Consider the following 15,265-nt stretch of genomic DNA (forward strand, 5'->3'; position numbering starts at 1 on the left):
ATGGAGAACAGACCCGAGGAGAAGGACTTGGGGTGTTGGTGGAGAAGCTTCACATGCCCTGGGCTGATCCCCCAGTGTGGGCAGCAGGGCAGGGGGGGATTCTGCCCCTCTGCCCCTGTCTGAGGTGAGACCCCCCTGCAGAACTGCTCCAGGAACAACAGCACAAGGACGTGGAGCTGCTGGAGAGAGTCCAGAGGAGGCCCCGGAGCTGCTGCCAGGGCTGGAGCCCCTCTGCTCTGGAGCCAGGCTGGGAGAGCTGGGGGGGTTCCCCTGGAGAAGAGAAGGCTCCAGGGAGAGCTGAGAGCCCCTGGCAGGGCCTGAAGGGGCTCATAAAAAAGAGGGAGAGTGACTTTTTTACACAGGCAGATAGTAATGGGACAAAGGGGAATGATTTTAAACTGAGAGATTTAGATTAGAGGTTAAGAAGAAATTCTTTACTCAGAGGGTGTTGAGGCCTTGGCCCAGGTTGTCCAGAGAAGCTGTGGCTGCCCCTGGATCCCTGGAAGTGTCCAAGGCCAGGTTGGAGCAACCTGGGCTAGTGGAAGGTGTCCCTGCCCATGGCAGGGGGTGGAACAGGATGAGCTTTAAGGTCCCTTCCAACCCAAACCATTCCATGATTACATGTAATACAGTGTATAATGTATAAAATAAGTTTATGATGCATAATATAAAGCATAAATAGCATTATATGATATTATGTATAACCACATGAAGTTATATATAATTTTTATATTTAATATAATATAATGCAGTATAATTTAATCCTGCATCCAGTCTAAACCTTTCCAAAGGAAACCAGACCCGGGCACACATGGACTGGGAGTTTTTGCTCCTTCCTTTTCCCCCCACTTCTGCTCCTCCCAACACTCTTTAAACTCCTGGAAAGAGGTCGCTGAAACTTCACGAGGGGCGGAGGGTGATTAAATTCCTCCCAAGTTTCATAGAAATAGGATAAGAGGGGAAGTCCAGGGAGTGTTATCCCTGGAGAGGAGCTCATGCTTCGTTACACCCTGAGAATCCAGCAGGATGGAGATGGGATAAGGTTCAAGTGGGAATGGCCCATCTTCGTATCGAAGTCAATCAATCCAATTTATATAAACTTAATATTTTTATTGCTTGACTTGGAGTTCACTGAAACCCTTCAGCACTCAGGACGTGGTTGGTTTTATGAGCCCCCAAGTGACTCCTGGAATGACCTGACCCTTAAACCCTGTGTGGTCTAATTAATTTATTTTTTAATGAATCTGCTGATTTTCAGCATCTCTGGAACCAGGGCTGGGCTTTCTTTGCTCATCCTGGAGGATTTTCGGGCTCACCCACGACAGCACCATCCCTGGGCTGAGAGGTTGGAGCCAGGAGGGGCTTGGGGCTCTTCTCCAGGGAAAAAGTGACAGGAAATGTCACTTCAAAGGAGGTTTAATTTGGATTTCAGGGAAAATTTCATCGTGGAAAGGGTTGTCAGTCGTTGGAACAGGTGGTGGAGTCCCCATCCCTGGAGGGGTTTCAAATCCCTGTGGATGTGGCCCTGGGGGACGTGGGGCAGTGGTGGCCTTGGAACACTTGGCCTCCATGATCCTGGAGGGCTTTTCCAACCCAAACAATTCCACGATTCCAAAAGCAGTGTTGCTTTCCCTCTTGCCCATCCTGGGGTGTCTTCCCTCCTGCTTTAGGTGTTAGATCAAGCAGCTGATTAATAACCCACCTGATCTGATTAATAACCCACCTGATCTGATTAATAACCCACCTGATCTGATCAATAACCCACCTGATTTCCATCTCCACTGGCCCTTCCTCCTCAACCTTCTCAACCTACGAGGAGTTTTAATTTTTCCTTTTCATTTTCCCTCCCTCCACATTCCCGCGGATCCGCCGTACCATCCCTTCCTTAACCACTCTTTGTTCCAAGCAAACCCCGGATTTCCTGGAGGCTTTCCCTGCCTCTCCCAGGGCTGGCTGAGGGTGTGGGTGGGCAGAGGGTGCTGCTCCTCCATCAGTGGGGTGAGGGATGTGCGGGAAGGTCATGGACCCGCCGACTAAATAAGTGATGAGATGTCATGAAAAATTCCTGCCCCAGCACCGGGAGAGGCTCAGCCCGTGCCACGAGCTGGCTGGGCTTTTATTTATTTTTAATTTTCCCTTTTCTTTTTGAATTCAGAGCGTATTTTATTCATGCAGGCTCAGGGGGTTTCTGGGCCGTTCAGAAAACAAGGTTTTTGTGGTTTGTTTGGTTTTTTTTTTAAAGAAAAAAGAGGAGCAGACCCAGCTGGTGGTTCAGTCACGGAGCGAGAAGAAGAAAAGTGGGAGAAAGCTTTAAGACAGGAATGAGAAATGAGGCTTGGAGACAGGCTTGTTAGGAGCAAGGAGAGATGAGCAGCAGCAGGGAAAGGGGAGTTGTGAAAACAGGAAAGTTTCAGTGGTGCAAGAAGCTCCCTGGATCCAACTTCTCCTGGAGTTGGACAGCTGGGATATCCCAGCTGAAGCTGCTGAAGGTGAGGGTGTGTTAGAGACGGAGCACATTCCTCCTGTGGGATCTCCCTGGGTCTGAGTTCATGGATATCCCTGTGCTGCCTTTGACAGGGTCACTCAGGAATCCTCTGCCTTTTGCCTTTCCTTTCCTTTCCTTTCCTTTCCTTTCCTTTCCTTTCCTTTCCTTTCCTTTCCTTTCCTTTCCTTTCCTTTCCTTTCCTTTCCTTTCCTTTCCTTTCCTTTCCTTTCCTTTCCTTTCCTTTCCTTTCCTTTCCTTTCCTTTCCTTTCCTTTCCTTTCCTTTCCTTTCCTTTCCTTTCCTTTCCTTTCCTTTCCTTTCCTTTCCTTTCCTTTCCTTTCCTTTCCTTTCCTTTCCTTTCCTTCTCCTTCTCCTTCTCCTTCTCCTTCTCCTTCTCCTTCTCCTTCTCCTTCTCCTTCTCCTTCTCCTTCTCCTTCTCCTTCTCCTTCTCCTTCTCCTTCTCCTTCTCCTTCTCCTTCTCCTTCTCCTTCTCCTTCTCCTTCTCCTTCTCCTTCTCCTTCTCCTTCTCCTTCTCCTTCTCCTTCTCCTTCTCCTTCTCCTTCTCCTTCTCCTTCTCCTTCTCCTTCTCCTTCAGGTCCCTTCCAACCCAAACCACTCCATGATTTTCCCTGGCCCCTAGAAGGGCTGGGATCACTCTTATCCTGTGGCACCACGTCAGGAGATTGGATTATTTCCACCCAAAGTTCTTCTCCGGGCACTGACCCTTGGAATTGGGGTTGGGATCTCAAAACACGGTGGCACTTCTCCCAGAACGAGCTTTTGATGAGGTTTTATCATCTTAATTCCTTGGAAAGCCACTGGCACTCGTGATTCCTCGCTGGTTTTGCCATGGATTTTGCCATGCCCTGTCCCAGCTCCTTTCCCTGGGAGCAGCTTCCACTCTGGCTGTAACGTTAGTCCTGCCTTTTTATTTCCTTTTAAATAATTCCCTTTTTTTTTTTTTTTTTTTAGCTAACAATGACCTCAGCTGTTTGTTTAAGGAGTTCATAACCCCACAAAAAACGTTCCGCCAACCCAAAGGAAGTTTCCAAGGAGCCCTTTGGTTGGGAGCCTCTGGAATAGATCCGGGGTTTCTGCTTTATGTTCCTATCAAACAGCAATCAAATTAAAAGGGAAGAAGAAAGTAAACACTTTTGGTGTAAATAAAGAGCAATTTATTTGTCTCCAACACAGTTGGAGCACAGGGAAGGCTGAGCAGACGCCTTGGCCCGGCCCCTGCTCCTTCCTGCCAGGACAACACGGCGGGAAAACGGGAAAGGGAAAACGTGTACCTCGATTTGGGCTCCAACTGCCCAGAAAAAGGGGTGCTTGGCTCAAAGCTGAGTGCTGGGCTTAAAGCTGAGCTGGGCTTAGTTTAGGCTTGAGTGCTGGACAAAGTCTGGAGGGTCTTTGCTGCGTTTGGAGATTTATCCATCTATGGACTTGCTGGAGGAGTTGGGAATTAATGGCTCTGTCAGACCTGGAGCCAGAAATCCAGTGTCTAAATCCCGGTGGCAGGTCCTTGACTCTGGTGCCCCAATCCAGGTGGCAGGTCACTGATTCTGGTTCCCAAATCCAGGTGACAGGTCCCTGATTTTGGTGCCTGAATTCCACTGGCAGTTCCCCAAGTCTGATGCCCAAATCCTGGTGGCAGATTCCTGATTTTGGTGCTCAAATCCAGGTGGCAGGTCCTTGACTCTGGTGCCCAAATCCGGGTGGCAGATCCCTGATTCTGGTTCCCAAATCCCAGTGGCAAGTCTCTGATTTTGATGCCCAAATCCAGGTGGCAGATCCCTAATTCTGGTGCCCAAATCACAGTGACAGTTCCCCCTTGGTTTGGTGCTGAAATCCTGATGACAGATCCCTGATTCTTGTTCCCAAATTCCAGTCACAGGTCTCTGATTCTGGTTCCTAATTCCCAGGAGCAGTTCCCTGAGTCTGGTGCCCCAATCCAGGTAGCAGGTCTCTGATTCTGGTGCCCAAATCCCAGTGGCAGGTCTCTGATTCTTGTTCCCATATCCCAGTGTCAGATCCCTGATTTTGGTGCCCAAATCCCGGTGGCAGGTCCCTGATTTTAGTGCCTAAATCCCAGTGACAGTTCCTCAAGTCTGGTGCCCAAATCCAGGTGCAGATCCCTGATCCTGGTGCCCAAATCTCAGTGGCAGATCCCTGATTTTGGTGCCCAAATCCCGGTGCAGGTCCCTGAGCAGGTGCAGGTTCCCTATATGAGGTTTCATCTATTTGGAAAATCCCCCTTCTCTGAAATTACATCTAAATTAAATGTCTTTGACTTATTTCTACTCTTATCTTCTCTTTTTCCTTTTTTCCTTCTCTTCCTTTTTATTTTTCTATTTCCCTTTTTCTTTTTTCTGTTTTCCTCCTTTTTTCCTTCTTCATTTTTCTTTTTGCTTTTTCCATTTTTCCATTTTCATTTTCCTTTTCTCTTTTTTCTATTTCCTTTCCTTTCTTGTTTCCTTCTTCACTTTTCTTTTTTCTCTTTCTTTTTGCTTTTTTCTTCTTCATTTTTCTATTTTTGTTTTTCCTCTTTTTCCTTCTTTTTTTCCTTCTTCATTTTTCTTTTTTCCTTTTCTTTCTGCTGTTTTCTTTTTTGCCTTTTTATTTTTCTACTTTCACTTTTCTTCTCTTTTTCCTTCCTTTTTTCCCCATTAATTTTCCTTTTTCCTTTTTGTTTTGCCTTTCATTTTCCTACTTTCATTTTTCCTTTTTTTTTTTGCCTTTTCATTTTGCCATTTTAATTTCTCATTTCCCTTCCTTTTTCCATCCTTTTTCCTTTTTCCTCTTTCCTTCCTTTGCCCTTTTTTTTCTTTTTTTTCACCTTTCTTCTTACTTGCTTTTTCTTTCTCTTGTTTTCCCTTTTCCCCTCTATTTTTATTTTCCTCCCTTTTTTCCCCTTTTCATATTTCCCAAGCAGTTTTCTGGCACATTTAAAATTCCCACAGTTTCTATAAAAACATGTTTGAGCTGCTGCAGATCCTTGGGACAGGGAAAACATCAGGTTTGGGCAACACTTCAAGCTTTCCTTATCCAGGACAGCACTTTTTGGGATCCCATCCCACCCCATCCATTGGGATCAATCATCCCAAACCCTCCCTTTGCACCAATAGAGAACATTTTTAACCCCAAATGGGAATTTTGTTCTTCTCTTTCTCCTTAACCAAGACAGGACTTTATGGGATCCTTTCCCATCCCATCAATTGGGATCAATCACCACAAACCCTCCCTTTGCACCAACATTCCTAAAGATTATCTTTAACTCCAGAAGGGAATTTTGTTCTTCTCTTTCTCCTTAACCAGGACAGCACTTTTTGGGATCCCATTTCACCCCATCCATTGGGATCAATCATCCCAAACCCTCCCTTTGCACCAATAGAGAACATTTTTAATTCCAAATGGGAATTTGGTTCTTCTCTTTCTCCTTAACCAAGACAGGACTTTTTGGGATCTTATCCCATCCCATCCATTGGGATCAATCACCCCAAACCCTCCCTTTGCAGCAACATTCCTAAAGATTATTTTTAACTCCAAAAGGGAATTTTGTTCTTCCCTTTCTCCTTAACCAGGACAGCACTTTTTGGGATCCTGTCTCATCCCATCCCATCCATTGGGAACCATCATCCCAAACCCTCCCTTTGCACCAATAGAGAACATTTTTAACCCCAAATGGGAATTTGGTTCTTCCCTTTTCCTTAACCAGGACAGCACTTTTTGGGATCCCATCCCACCCCATCCATTGGGATCCATCACCCCAAACCTTCCCTTTGCACCAACATTCCTAAAGATTATCTTTAACTCCAAAAGGGAATTTTATTCTTCCCTTTCTCCTTAACCAGGACAGCACTTTTTGGGATCCCATCCCACCCCATCCATTGAGAACCATCACCCCAAACCCTCCCAGTGTCAATCCCAAATCCACAGGCAGCTCTCCATCATCTCTATCCCCTTTTTTCCCCTCAGGAATTGCTTTCTAATGGAGCAGTAAGTCCACACACACATCACATTCCCAGGATTTATCCCCTGGATGGGAATGCAAAGGGATTTTTCAGCCTCTTTGCTGCTCCTTTTTCTCCTCTCCCGGCTCTTGGCACCCGAAACCCGCCTTTGTTTATACCTTTTCCAAGGCTGGGACAATAAGTGCGAGGCCATCCAGAGGTTACTGTGACACAGCAGAAGGAAAAGCCTTTCCCTTTGTTTGTGGATCATTCCAAAGGTTGTTGGGTTTCTTTTTATCTCCCAACAAATATCCCTAAATCCGGCCGGAGCTCCCCGTGTGCGGTAACGGGATGAAACGTTGCCCCAGTTCATGCTTGGCCTCTTCTTGCCATCATATTATTCCAAGGAATGTGTGTCCTGCAAGATTTTGGGGGTTTTTAATTCCTTGGAAGCGGGACTTGGATCACCCTGGGTGTTTGCAGGGTGATTTTCAGGTGCCAAAATTAAGTGTTGGACGCTTTCTGTGCAAAAAACACGGGATTGTTTTTAACTCTACGCTTCGGTTTCGTGCAGTTTTCCAGTTCCTAAAATGGTTGGTGTCCACCAGGAATGGAAGAGGTTTAAATAAGGTTGAGATTTTGGAGGAGGAGGAGGTTTGGGGAGGGTGAGAGGTGCTGGCCAGGCTCCCAGACAGACCTGACGTGAGTGGGAATGTTAAATCCTCCTCTTTTAACCGTGGAATCACAGCCTGGTTGGCTTGGCAGGACCTTAAAGTCCCTCATCCACCCCCTGCCATGGGCAGGGACACCTTTCACCAGCCCAGCCTGCTCCAACCTGGCCTTGGACACTTCCAGGGATCCAGGGGCAGCCACAGCTTCTCTGGGAAATTTGTTCCAGGGCCTCCCCACCCTCCCAGCCAATTCCTTCCCAATATCCCATCTAACCTTTCCTGGATGCACATTTTTGGGGGCTCACCTGAAAGTCCCCCAGAAAGCCTTGGCTCCTCCACCACCACCAGCTGGAGCCCAGGAATCCTGTGGCTTTGGCATTGAACACCTGCCTCATCCCATAGATACCAATGGGAATGATGAACATTCCAAGGGGAAGTCTGGTGGTTTATCCATCCATGGACTTGCTGAAGGAGTTGGGAATTAATGGCTCTGTCAGACCTGGAGCCAGAAGTCCAGTGTCCAAATCTGAGTGGCAGGTCCCTGATTTTGGTGCCCAAATCCCAGTGGCAGGTCCTGGAGTCTGGTGCCCAAATCCAGGTGGCAGGTCCCTGATTCTGGTTCCCAAATCCCAGTGGCAGGTCCCTAATTTTAATACTCAACTCTGGGTGGCAGGTCCTTGACTCTGATTCCCAAATCCAGCTGACAGGTCCCTAATTTTGGTGCCCAAATTCCACTGGCAGTTCCCCGAGTCTGGTGCCCAAATCTCGGTGACAGGTCCCTGATTCTGGTGCCCAAATCCCAGTGGCAGGTCCCTGATTTTGGTGCCCAAATCCCAGTGGCAGGTCCCTGAGTCTGGTGCCCCAATCCAGGTGGCATGTCCCTAATTCTAGTTCCCAAATCCAAGTGGCAGGTCCCTGATTCTGATTCCCAAATCCAGGTGACAGATCCCTAATTTTGGTGTCTGAATTCCACTGGCATTTCCTCAAATCTGGTGCCCAAATCCTGGTGGCAGGTCCCTAATTCTGGTGCCCAAATCCAGGTGGCACGTCCCTGATTCTGGTTCCCAAATCCCAGTGGTAGGTCCCTAATTTTAATGCTCAGCTCTGGGTGGCAGGTCCTTGACTCTGGTTCCCAAATCCAGGTGACAGGTCCCTAATTTTTGTGCCTGAATTCCACTGGCAGTTCCCTGCGTCTGGTCCCCAAATCCTGGTGGCAGATCCTCCAAAAAAAAAAAAAAGAGGCTTTTTACCCTGTCAGTCAAAAATAGAAGGTGAAATCATGAATTTACCTTCGCATTTTCCCTGGGAATTTATTCATCTCCAGAAGCCAAAGAAATCCAGTTATTTTTTCCCGATGCCAAGTGGTGCCAAACTCCACGATTTTTTTTCTGCTCCTGCAAAGTTCTTTTATTTCTGTGTGTTTACTTTAAGCCAAATGTTTCCTTACCAGCCCTGTCTCCACAGCTGGTTTAAATATCCACTTGTTCCTGCATCTCCCTCTCCGTAGACTCCCCTGAACGGCTCGAAATGACTCCCCCTGTTTTCCAAAGGCTCCTTAAGCCTCTGGAAATATAAATCCCCTGGCCTTATAAAAATAGTCTTAATCAACCACCCAAATTGGCAGGGTTATTTCAGGGCCTTAATTAGTTTTGCAGGTGGCGCTACCAGGGAAGGACATGGTGCCTTTGAGGGGAACATCTCTGGGAGTTTGGTGAGCAAACCTTCCTGAGGGGAGCTGCTGGCATCCAAGGTTACCTACTCCATCCTTAATAATCCCTTTCCAGTGGCAGGTCCCTGATTTTGGTGCCCAAATCCCGGTGGCAGGTCCCTGATCCTGGTGCCCAAATCCAGGTGGCAGATCTCTGATTCTGGTGTCCAGATGTCAGTGGCAGATCCCTGATTCTTGTGTCCAAATCCAGGTGGCAGATCCCTGATTTTGGTGCCCAAATCTCGGTGGCAGATCCCTGATTCTGGTGCCTAAATACTGGGGGCAGATCTCTGATTCCGGTGTCCAAATGTCAGTGGCAGGTCCCTGATCCTGGTGCCCAAATCCAAGTGGCAGATCTCTGATTCTGGTGTCCAGATCCTGGTGTCAGATCCCTGATTCTGGTGCTCAAATCCTGGTGGCAGATCCCTGATTCTGGTGTCCAAATGTCAGTGTCAGATCCCGGATTTTGGTGCCCAAATCTTGGTGGCAGATCCCTGATTCTGGTGCCCAAATCCCAGTGGCAGGTCCCTGATTCTGGTACCCCTTCCATCCTCTCCCTTGGGCAGAGACCCCAATGTCAGTGGTTTCTTCTGTACTGATGCTGGATCCATCTTTGGGCAGGTTCCTGGGAGATGAGTCTCCTCCACACCTGGAATTCTGGGGGCAGTTTTGGATCTCTCACAAGAAGGACATGGAGGGGCTGGAGCGTGGGCAGGGAAGGGAACGGAGCTGGGAAGGGGCTGGAGCAGCAGGAGCAGCTGAGGGAGCTGGGGGGGCTCAGCCTGGAGAAAAGGAGGCTCGAGGGGCACCTTCTGGCTCTGCAACTCCCTGACAGGAGAGGGGAGCAGGGGGGGAGTTGGGCTCTGCTGCCAGGGAACAAGGGACAGAAAGAGAGGGAATGGCCTCTGGCTGTGCCAGAGGAGGTTTAGATTGGAAATAGGGAAAATTCCTTCCTGGAAAGGGTTGTCCATCCCTGGCCCAGCTGCCCAGGTCAGGAGTGGATCCCCATCCCTGGAGGGATTTCAAATCCCTGTGGATGTGGCACCTGGGGACATGATCAGGGGTGGCCTTGGCAGTGCTGGGGAATGATCAGACTTGATGATCTTAAAGGTCTTTTCCAACCTGATTTTCCTGGGAGGCTGGTTTAGGAATCAGGGGGAGAGAACCCCTGGGGGGAGAAAAAGCCCCTTTTGCTCCAAATGTTCCCTTGGAGCTGCAGCAGGAGCAGTTCTTGGATCCCCCCAGCTCCCCCTGCTCTGGCTGCTGGGGCGAGGAGGATGCTCTGGGCGAGGACCAAACCCACAACAAGGAAATGATGGGAAGCACAAACCCATCATCACCCACCCTTCCCAAATCCCCACCTCCTGTTGTGTTCCTTGAACCATCCCCTCTGCCCAGGTTTTATTCCTACTTTCTCTTTGTTCCCACCGATGGGACACTGCCTGGTGGTTTCCTCCTTCACCCCGAGCACCTCAAAGGCCTCCAGATGCTGCTGCCGCCTCAGCCCCTGCCCCTAATGAACATTAAAGAGGTCTATAATTAGCAAGGCCACATGTTTCCAGCCTTGGAAGCAGCACAAGGTCATCGATCCAGCGCCGGAGCGCGGGGACCACCCGCATCCCGCAGGTGTTCGAAGCCCTGGAACCAGCAGCCCCAACCTTTTTTTTGTTTCCTAGGGAAGCAACACAAAGGGAAGCAGTCCCAGGTCTGAGCCTACCCCTCCTGCAAAGCCAGGCCGGGGCAGCGCAGCGTGGTTTGTGTTTACAGTGGAGCTTAAAGAAATAAGCATCGGTTACATAGGGGGGAAAAATGAGACCGCGGTCGGATTGGACCCCAGGGCAAGGCTGGCCGGGAACAATGGATCTACTAAACAAAACCCCGGAGCTCAGGAGGAAGTTATCATGGAAAGCAGGGATATATTAGTTCAGTTCTGAGTGTTGGGTTTTATTTTTGAAAAAAAAAAAAAAAGAGGAAGGTATTTCAAGCACTTGAACTCGAGTGTATCTGTTTCGCCGCCCAGACGTTCTCCCCTCGCGCGGCCAAGTGACCCCTGCGGTTGGAAGCGCGGCAGGAATTGCGGATGCCGAGCTCTGCCGTTCCCTCCGTGTCAGCTGGGAGGTGAAGAGGCGGCTGCCTCTGCCTCCCGTCACGGCTGCGGCTTGGAAAGCTCCGGGAACGCGGCGACGGGCGGCGGGAAAAGGGCAGCCAGAGTTTAGGAGGCCGCGGCCCCAGGAAGGTTTCCTGCTGGGCGAAGGGACCCACGGAATTGGTGGAGCGCCTTGTTGTTCAGGGTTTTTGCTTTTGCTTCGGTCACAGAGTCACAGAATGTGCTGAGCTGGAAGGGACCCACCAGGATCAGCCAGTCCGACCCTCAGCCCTGCACAGGCCCAGCCCCAAGAGTCCCACCCTGTGCCCCAGAGGATCAGCCAAACCCTCCTGGAGCTCTGGCAGCCTTGGGGCTGTGCCCACTGCCCTGGGGAGCCTGGGCAGTGCCCAACCAGCCTCTGGGGGAAGAACCTTTGCCTGAGATCCAACCTGAGCCTGCCCTGGCACAGCTCCAGCCCTTCCCTGGGTGCTGTCCCTGGTCCCCCCAGAGCAGAGCTCAGTCCCTGCCCCTCCTCCACCCCTCCTGAGGATGTTGAAGACCCCAATGAGGTCTCCCCTCAGTCTCCTCTTCTGCAGGTGAACACACCAAGTGCTCTCAGCTGGTTCTTTGAGCAACAAAGCCCTGTAATGATTCCATGGGCTATCCCTGCTAGTGGTGGGCACTGGGAGCCACTTGCTCCTGCTGCAGAGCCCAGACACAACTCATTGCATTGAACAGCACAGGAGCTGCTTTATCTCCCTCCTGTTCCTGCTTCTCTGTGGGTGGGAACCAAACCCACAGCAAGTCATCTCTGTGGGGACCAGGGACAGGACCCAGGGAATGGCTGGAGCTGTGCCAGGGCAGGCTCAGGTTGGATCTCAGGAAAAGGTTCTTCCCCCAGAGGCTGGTTGGGCACTGCCCAGGCTCCCCAGGGCAGTGGGCACAGCCCCAAGGCTGCCAGAGCTCCAGGAGGGTTTGGCTGATCCTCAGGGGCACAGGGGGGGACTCTTGGGGCTGGGCCTGTGCAGGGCTGAGGGTTGGGCTGGATGGTCCTTGGGAGTCCCTTCCAACTCAGCATATCCCGGGATTCTGAAGTCAATGATGGGAAGCACAAAACCAGAGAGATGAGATCAGTGCCCGCCCCTCCTCTTCCCCTCGTGAGGACGTCGAAGACCCCAGTGGGTGTCCCCTCAGTCTCCTGCAGGCTGAACAGACCAAGTGGTGCCCCCACCACCCGCCCTTCCCAAACCCCCATCTCCCATCTCGTTCCTCGACCCACCCGAGGTTTCCCTGCTCCTCCACCTCCCGGCCGCTCCGGCGCGCGCTTCCCGGCGCTTCCATCGCTCCCCCTGCCCGAGGAGGAGCGGGAGGAAGCCCTGATAATGCTCATTAAATTTATAGCCACGTCGTGCTGCAATGTTTAATCAAGGTTACGTGACTGCGCTGCCGCGCCGGGGACAAGTTCAATGCAAGGTGAATCTTGTCTGAGATAATCTGAAAGTTCATCCGGAGGTGAAGGCAGCGGCAGCTTCTCAGAGCCCGCCCGGGGTGAGCAAGAGGTCACCTCCTCTTGCTTTCTTTTTTTTTTTTTTCCCTTTTTATTTTATTTTTTTTTTGTTTTAGCCCCCTTTTTTTAACGTGTAAACAAAAGAAAAAGGCGACCTCGGCGCGTCAGCTGAGCAACAGGAAGGAGCGGCGTGGTGGTGGTGGTTTGCTGCCCACGGGGCTCGGGGAAGGTGATGCTGGTGCTTCAGGGATGTCAGGAGAGGTTGAAAGTCAGATATCCCGGCTTTTTTTGGGGAAGGAGGGATCCTGGTTGCTGAGCAGGGTCACCCATCCCTGCTCCTCGTGCTGGTGGGAGACCCTCCAACCCCTCGCCAGCGTGTCCGGGTGTCACGTCCCGTTGCTGGTGGCACCAAATGGGCTGGGCCTGTTTATAAACTGGGCAGACCCTGAGCCCTGCAGGTCCCTTGAACTACCAGAGGATGAGGAGCATCAACCTCTCCCCTCCCCACAGCTTTCTGACTGCTCTGTCTGTTTTCCCCTGGAAAAGGGGCATCAAAGCGATTCTTTTCCCACCTTTGGTACAATCAGATGGATGCTGGACGTGGTTTTGTTTGGAGAACTGTTGCTTTTCTCCCCTCTCAACCTCCTTTCCCATGTTTAGGGGGTTTTGTGGGGGTTTTGTGCTCGTGTTTAACTCTTCCCTTACTGAAGGATCCTGATATTTGGATTTCCCATGTCATTTCTTAGTGTTTCCTTTGGAAAATCTTTCTGATTTTGAAGTGTGGGTCAGGCAGGGTGAGTCAAATAAATCCAGGAGGCTGTACACACCTGGAATACAGCAGCGGGAAGGAATTCCCATATCCATGGGATACCTGAACACGGAGCCACCACCTCCCAACCACGGAGCTGGGGGGTCTTTTACCTTCCCCAAACCCACCTTTTCCTGCCTGAAACACCTTCAAAAATGCTTCTAACAATAATTATCTCCGAGCTGAGAGTTTTCCAAGCATCACATCCCAAATTCAGCCCCCCCGTAGCACTAGATGTTGACCTTGGAGAATTCAACCAGCTCCATCCTTGCTGGGAACAGGGATGGATGCAGCTCTTGGATGTGTCTGAGCCCGGAGCAGCTACTGGGGAGATGCTTCTAAAGGAGACATCATTTCTTTGGGAATGAATCCCCCTTTTGTGACGGCTAAATGGAAAAGCAAAGTGTTATTCAATAGCAGTCCCTCTGGAACGCTCTTCCGAGGCTCTTTCATTTCTCTTGGCTCCTGCCCAGTATTGTCCTCGTGTCCTACCCGGATCGTAGGGTCTGGAGGGTGGAAATACTCCCTGCAAACTTGTGAACCTGCCCAGAGAATCTGATGAGTCCAAAAGAATTATTTTAAGGAGTGTAAATTGGCTACCGAACCCAGCAGGGGCAGAGTTTCCTTTTGTTCTTGTGGCCATTCATAAAATTCCCCCCCCTGGCCGGGTGGTTATCGCTGGAAACGCCGGATTTTATCCCGAAACGCTGAGATCCCACTGGGTTTGCACCAAATCATTTTCATGCCTCGTTTTTGTTGGGTTGTTTTGCTTGTTTGTTTGTGTGTGTCCCCCCCAAGTGCTTTACCACCAGCAAAGAAACTTGGGATTTCCCTAGAATTTGGTTTAGCTTTCCCCCTTCCGGGCAAATATCCAGGGAATGAGTAAAAGCCACGGTCCTACACCGGCAAAACCAGCAGGACGTGAAAGGAGCTGGTGGGGACTTTCCAGCCACCTCAAGGACTGTCACCCCAACAGGATGTGCTGCTCCTCAGCTCGTGTTTTGCAGCACTTCTCTCAAAGCCCAACAACCTTTCGAGGCTCCTTCGTGTGGTTTCGTGTGGCGGGGTGGGAGGAGAAGGTGGATTCCTCAATTTAACCCAAAAGAAAGGGTTGGGGTTTTTTTTGTGAGTTACAACCAGAAACGTTTTGAAGGTAGAATTGTGTTAGGGGTTTTTAACAAGACCCTTGGAATAAACACCTTCTGAAAGAGCGGGAAGGACGCCCCGTGTAATTCCAGCGGTGCTTCAAAGCAGGTGGAAAGCCAGAGGTTTTTCCTCCTCATAAACCATGAACACTTGCAGATGGAAAACCAGGAAAGATCTCCCTGTGCACACAACGCAGGCAGAGAGATTTCTGGAGCCCTTCCCGCTGGAAATCTGATGTCAGGAATACAAAAACCTATAAACAGGCAATAATATGAATCTGAATATAATCCAGACTGGACAGATTAGGGCTTTGTTGGTCTCAAACCTCTCTCTGTTACATACTGTCCTGTCTGCCATAAATCCTTCCAGATTCCTCTCGTGTTTTTTTTCCAAGAACTGTTTGACTTTTGCAGATATAAAGAGAAAAAAAAAAAAAAAAAGCTTAAATTGCTGCCTTAGCTTGTAAAATCAGTCAAGTTAAATGAGGAACTTGGATTGGGTTCTTCTCTGAGCACTCCTACGTGAGTGTTTAGGAGAAAGGACATCCCTGGGTGGGACATATTCCCAGGAGCCACTGGGAGGGTTGGAGCTCCAAGCAGAACTCCCTGATATGTAGTAAATCCAGGAAATCCAGGGCTGGTGAGCACCTGAAATCCGATTAAACCTTCCCTGTGCTCCATGTGTGGATCCCTTGAGTTGAACATTCTCCAGGCAGGGCATCATCAGTCTACTGCTCCCACCCCCTCGTGCAAAGGACGCTCAAACATGGAGCAAATCTTCATTTCCAGGGAAATTGGTGACAAATCTGCTCCTGTTTTCACTTAGGCCACAATTTTGCCCTCCGTGTCTTTCACAATTAAAGGAACCAACATGATGTTCCAATTCCCGGTGCCTTTTCTTCTGGG

At 50.0% G+C, this 15,265-nt stretch overlaps 1 protein-coding gene across 3 annotated transcripts in view; it reads left to right on the forward strand.

The window, feature by feature from the left end:
• EXOC6B (exocyst complex component 6B) overlaps positions 1 to 15,265 on the forward strand; it is a 329,969-nt gene that overhangs the window by 299,955 nt on the left and 14,749 nt on the right. The window contains exon 22 of one of the 3 annotated variants that reach the window (XM_051798177.1): positions 3,457 to 3,584. The exons of the other annotated variants lie outside the window; for them this stretch is intronic. Within the exon in view, the coding sequence (XP_051654137.1) occupies positions 3,457 to 3,495 (39 nt within the window). The 3' untranslated portion in view covers positions 3,496 to 3,584. Of the gene's footprint in view, positions 1 to 3,456; positions 3,585 to 15,265 lie in introns of those variants that run through there. 3 annotated transcript variants of the gene reach the window in all.

This window comes from Manacus candei, unplaced genomic scaffold (genome assembly GCF_025592945.1).
Source record: "Manacus candei isolate 608988 ecotype Guabito, Panama unplaced genomic scaffold, ASM2559294v1 h1tg000048l, whole genome shotgun sequence".
NCBI lineage: Eukaryota > Metazoa > Chordata > Aves > Passeriformes > Pipridae > Manacus > Manacus candei.